The sequence below is a fragment of the Haliaeetus leucocephalus genome, unplaced genomic scaffold (assembly GCF_000737465.1).
Source record: "Haliaeetus leucocephalus isolate CR32 unplaced genomic scaffold, Haliaeetus_leucocephalus-4.0 Scaffold257, whole genome shotgun sequence".
NCBI lineage: Eukaryota > Metazoa > Chordata > Aves > Accipitriformes > Accipitridae > Haliaeetus > Haliaeetus leucocephalus.
In genome coordinates this window covers 26,292-28,071 of record NW_010972693.1, presented here as the reverse complement: position 1 = coordinate 28,071, position 1,780 = coordinate 26,292, and the positions used below count along the sequence as shown (strand labels likewise).

General features: G+C 65.8%; 1 protein-coding gene across 1 annotated transcript in view; it reads left to right on the top strand.

The window, feature by feature from the left end:
- Positions 1-1,780, top strand: part of LOC104832551 (filamin-C-like) — a 32,507-nt gene that overhangs the window by 6,650 nt on the left and 24,077 nt on the right. Inside the window, exons 11-15 of the mRNA XM_010568793.1 lie at positions 79-192; positions 269-412; positions 864-987; positions 1,344-1,504; positions 1,653-1,743. Coding sequence (XP_010567095.1) covers positions 79-192; positions 269-412; positions 864-987; positions 1,344-1,504; positions 1,653-1,743 — 634 coding nt within the window. The remainder of the gene's footprint in view (positions 1-78; positions 193-268; positions 413-863; positions 988-1,343; positions 1,505-1,652; positions 1,744-1,780) is intronic.

Here is a 1,780-nt window from a genome sequence, read left to right as displayed (position 1 = left end):
CCTCAATCTCACCGTTCACCCCATCCATGGGTGCTGGGGGTGCCCTGATGCCCCCCTCACCCTCACCCCCACCCATAGGTGAAGGCGTTCGGGCCGGGGCTGGAGCCCACCGGCTGCATCGTGGAGCGGCCAGCCGAGTTCACCATTGACACCCGCGGTGCCGGCAAAGGCCCCCTCAAGATCTACGCCCAGGTAGGGTGCCGTTGGGTGCCGTTGGGTGCCTTTGGGTGCCAGCAGGTCCCCTCACCCCCTCCTCCGGTGCCCGCAGGATGCCGAGGGCTGCCCCATCGACATCAAGGTGAAGGACAACGGGGATGGCACCTACCACTGCGTCTACGTGCCCACCAAGGCCATCAAGCACACCATCATCATCACCTGGGGGGGTGTCACCACCCCCCGCAGCCCTTTCCGCGTGGGTGCCATGGGGGTCCCGTGGGGTGCTGGGCATAGGGATTGGGGTCCATGGGGTGATGGGGAAGGGTTGGGGTGCCAGGGTGGGGATGAGTGTCCCATGGGGTGATGGCAATAGGGTGCCAGGGTAGGAATAAGGGTCCATGGGGTGCCAGGCTGGGCATGGGGGTCCTTGGGGTGGTGGGGATGGAGACAGGGTGCCAGGGGTGGACATAGGGGTCCCATGGGGTGATGGACATGGGGATGGGGTGCTGGGCTTGGAGATGTGGGTCCTAGGCCTATAGGGTGCTGGGGTGGGGAGGGGGGTCCCATTGGGTGATGAGGACATGCTGGGGTGGTGATGGGAGTCCCACAGGTGATGGGGAAGGGGCACAGGGTGTATGGGGTGCCAGGGCCCAGGAGGGGTTCATGGCACCCCGGGTGCCCGCTGGTGACGCTCCCTATGCCTGCAGGTGAATGTGGGTGAGGGCAGCCACCCCGGCAGGGTGAAGGTCTACGGGCCGGGCGTGGAGAAGTCTGGGCTGAAGGCCAACGAGCCCACCTACTTCACCGTCGACTGCAGCGAGGCCGGGCAGGGTGGGTGCCCACCACGGGGGCAGGCGGCACCCGTGGGGACCTCTCTGTGGGCATGACACCCATGTCCTACATCCCTGGTCCAGCATCCCTGGTCCTGGTCCAGCATCCCTGGTCCTACTCTTGCATCCCTGGTCCAGCATCCCTGGTCCTGGTCCAGCATCCCTGGTCCTACTCTTGCATCCCTGGTCCAGCATCCCCGCTTCTGCTCCATCATCCCTGGTCCTGCTCCTGCATCCCCTCTCCTGGTCCAGCACCCCGGTCATGGTGCAGCCCCATGTCCCTGGTCCTGTCCCACCCCTTGGTGCCACCCCTGGGGAGCAGGGTGACACGGTGCTGACGGTGGGAACGCTTTGCAGGGGACGTGAGCATCGGGATCAAATGCGCCCCGGGCGTGGTGGGGCCGCTGGAGGCTGACATTGATTTTGACATCATCAAGAACGACAACGACACCTTCACGGTGAAGTACACGCCACCGGGCGCCGGGCTCTACACCATCATGGTGCTCTTCGCCAACCAGGTAGAGTGCACCCAACCCACCTTCCTGCACCATGCCGGGTGTCCTGGCTGTCACCTCCCTGCCCGCTGATGTCATATGGGTTGGGGGGCTCTGCCCCCCGTCCCCCGGCAGTGCCACCGTGCCACTGTGCCACCATCTCTCTCCCCAGGAGATCCCCAGCAGCCCATTCCGCATCAAGGTGGACCCGTCCCATGACGCCAGCAAGGTCAAGGCAGAGGGACCCGGGCTCAGCCGGACAGGTGAGGGCACCGGGGGTGGGGGGAAGGATGGGGGGGG